This window comes from Stegastes partitus, unplaced genomic scaffold (assembly GCF_000690725.1).
Source record: "Stegastes partitus isolate 25-593 unplaced genomic scaffold, Stegastes_partitus-1.0.2 Scaffold190, whole genome shotgun sequence".
NCBI lineage: Eukaryota > Metazoa > Chordata > Actinopteri > Pomacentridae > Stegastes > Stegastes partitus.
In genome coordinates, this window is record NW_007577921.1 from 457,349 (window position 1) to 460,973 (window position 3,625).

Below are 3,625 nucleotides of genomic sequence, written 5' to 3' on the forward strand. Positions count from 1 at the left end.
GGCTCAAGTCCCACCTCGTGCAGCTGTTTCATCAGGGTCTGGTAGCAGTTGACCACAGCCTGCTGGGGCTGACTGGGGAGGCCTGAAGGAAGGAGCTGAGCCCATGACAGCGGTACCTTGAAGTGAGTCACTCCTCGGCTCTTGAGATAATAAAAGTACTGCTTAAAACTAGGCGGTATGGGATGACTGCAGTCAAAGGCATTATTCACTTCACTCCCTGAGCCTTTGACCACCTGGTTTGTAAGAGGCCCTGCAAGAAGCATGAAGTCTTCCTCCCCATTCACCCCACTGTTCTGACCACCATACAGACAGAAAATGTACAGACACACAAGCCGCTGGAGCGTCTTCATGGTGCCTTGAATTGGATGAACTGATGCTATCGACTGGTAGATAAGCTGTTTAAAGGTATTCTGTTTTCTTCTTACTACCTTGGTACATAATTAGGATTGATATCGCATCTAAATAGTGCTGCAATAAAACACTGTCACATGCACATACCACAGTGTTTTATCATTGCAGTTCTGATATGGTGAGAAAGACTCTGGACCCACACAAGTGATAACTGCATCCCCATCTTGACCTCACGTTTGAAGACGAGGAGTTGTGCAGTTGTAATATGCTTAAAAATTGTTTGTTTTTTAAATATTGTGAGGGAGAATGTAGCGGACATATAGGTTTTAACTCACAAGTGCAGGAAAGACATCTTAGAGGCCATGATACGTTAAAAATAGTGACAGTTTTGTCTCTATTTTTAACGCATTTAGGAATCAGGAACCTACACATAACCTTTAAAATTGCTTCAATACTTTAACCAACAATGACAACTAAAGCGTGACACAAACACGTATCCCACTCCAGCCTTATTTAGCATCTATATTATTCCTATTATTGTCTGACCAACACAAACACCCAGCGGCTATCACAGCGTCCATCATAAACTGTTATCAGCGTCTTGATACTAAACCTCTTGACTTGCAAAAACATAGCAAATCATTGATCCTCTGATAAGATAAAGGTAATGCATATATTATTGGTCGTGATAATGTGTATTTTAAAATCCAATGTTAGTCATCACTTCAAAATAGTGTAGTGGGAAACCCCAACAAACTCAGGTCATTTTAATGTCAAAGGCAGAATGTAGAGCAATTCACGTGATGCTTAAATGTTGTGAAGCTAACATTAATATTGAAAGCATTCTGCATTAAAACTGATCTCAGTACTGTACACTTGAGTACAAGTGTTAAAATAAGTGATTTCTAGCCTGTTGTTATGAAAATATCTTTACCTGCAGTGAGCTCCAGGCTTGAACAATAGAACTCTGGTCTTAAATTTGTGAATAACAAAGACCAAAGAAGAAAAAAAAAAGACAAGAAAGTAATTTGAATATTTAGCATGTATCAAATTAAATCAAAACCAGCCAAAGCAGTCGTTTACCCTGTAAGTGAATTTCACCTGAGATCAATGTACTGATTGAAGCATACGAAATAAAAAATATTCTAAAAAAAAAATAAAAAATCAACTAATCACATCTTAATTGATCTTGATTTCCTCTCATGAACAAAACTGTGAAATAAATGAATCATGACACAAATAGGATGACATTTTAAATGATGTAACATTGACATTTGTGTTGCAGTTACATGAGACCAAATACCTTGTCACTGATGCCTCTTACACGTGACGTGCAACACACACAAAAAAACTGTTGAGTAATCATGACCCAATAAACCAAAGTCTGACTCAGCACATAACAACAAAATCTGACTCAGCACATAACAAAATATGTTTCATGCACTATTCAGATCCACTCAGTTTACTTAAACTGACACCAACATTCTGGAGCTTTATGGTTTGATCACTTGGAAATTCAGCTTTCCACTGTGTGACTCGTTTTCGTCATTACCCTCGATACAGATATTTACTACGTTTCATAATAAATTGGTCCTGCCTTTTCTCTGACCCTTTATCAGGGCCACTTAGCCTGCCTTGCCAAAGGCATCATAAAGCATCTCAGCAGCGTGACTCTGCCACCCGCAGTATTAGTTATGAAACTATGGTCTGACTAAAAGTTCAAGGTCATGAATGGGATAACTATAAAAGGTTAACCATGCAGGGGTTCATTCAGTGGACAAGATGTCTCTCTTGAGGAAAGTTCTTCCTCTGTGTCTGCTAGCTGTATATGGCTGCTTGAGCCACAAACATGACCATCAACTTGAGGCCATGTTTCTTTCCGGCCCCATGACCACCGAACAGGTGATGAGCCTCAACGGAGAAACGTCTGACAAGGACACCTTTGACTGCAGTCATCCCATACCTCCTGGTTCTGCGCAGTACTTTGAGTACCTCCAGAGCCGAGGAGTGACTCACTTCAAGGTACCGCTGTCATGGGCTCAGCTCCTTCCTTCAGGCCTCCGCAGCCAGCCCCAGCAGGCTGTGGTCAACTGCTACCAGACCCTGATGAAACAGCTGCACGAGGTGGGACTTGAGCCTCTGGTCATCCTTCATAGATCCACTGTACCAGACTCTCTGAGATCAAGGTATGGAGGCTGGGAGAGCAAGGAGCTGGTAGAGATGTTTCAGCAGTATGCAGAGTTTGTTTTTGTAGAGTTTGGAGACCTGGCAAAGACCTGGGTGACACTGAGCAGCCTGGATGAGCTGGAGGAGGCTGAGCTGCAAAATGCTCTTAATGCACATGCTAGTGTCTACCGCCGTTACCACCAACTGTTTCCAGAGAGAGGTAGGAGATCAAGATTTTACTGTATTATGTGCTGAGCTTGAGTGACAAAAGTTGTTTTTTTTAATCCTATTGTATTGAAAGTGCATTGTCTCTGAAATTTAAAAGCTAAAATGTCCCCATAGTGTATGATGTGCATATGTTTATCTACTTACAGTATTATATCATGAAGGCGTCACAGTCAATTTAAGTTTTCTAATCATGTTTCAATAGCTTTGCCATTACATCAGAATTACAGAATTACACATCAGAAGTTTTGTGCTTATTACATCACAGTCGTTTAAAATGGGTCCCACTGGGTTGGTTTATTGCAGGGGTTTATTGCCAGCTTCAGTTACCAATTTTAACTAATATAAACTATAACAACAGCATTTATTGTTAGTGATACATTGACAACAGAAACTGTTTTGCGTTCTCAACATACAAATAAGAGACAAAGTCCTCTCAGTCTATTTTTACATGATATAATAAAATACCTATTTACAGTAGAATCCCCATGAGTTTATTTTCAAATATACTTCAGCTTGTAATAATATTTTAGAAAAGTTGTTTTTTAAATCTCCTGTTGTTGTCCACTTTTATGAGAAGCACAGTAATTATGTTGTGTGTTTCCTGTAACTATTGACCACATGTCCCAAAGGTCATGGTAACACAGATGAAATAAAACAGGGGAAGGTGAATGTAATCTCTTGTTTTCAAGTGGCAAGGAAATGGTAAAACACTAAATGAATTAAATTTTGTGCAGATGGACAAGTATCCATTGGGGTAAAGGCCAGTAAAATTTCAGCCATCTGTGACACCCAACTGCTGGTAAGATCACACAGTCACATAAAACAAAGTAAACAGTTTACAGAGTAAAAGTAAGGATTGTGTTCATGAGCAGTACAGCAA

At 39.7% G+C, this 3,625-nt stretch overlaps 1 protein-coding gene across 1 annotated transcript in view; it reads left to right on the top strand.

The window, feature by feature from the left end:
• Positions 1–2,238: 2,238 nt before the first annotated feature.
• Positions 2,239–3,625, top strand: part of LOC103356268 (lactase-phlorizin hydrolase-like) — an 86,407-nt gene continuing 85,020 nt past the window's right edge. Inside the window, exon 1 of the mRNA XM_008280354.1 lies at positions 2,239–2,737. Within this exon, the coding sequence (XP_008278576.1) occupies positions 2,239–2,737 (499 nt within the window). The remainder of the gene's footprint in view (positions 2,738–3,625) is intronic.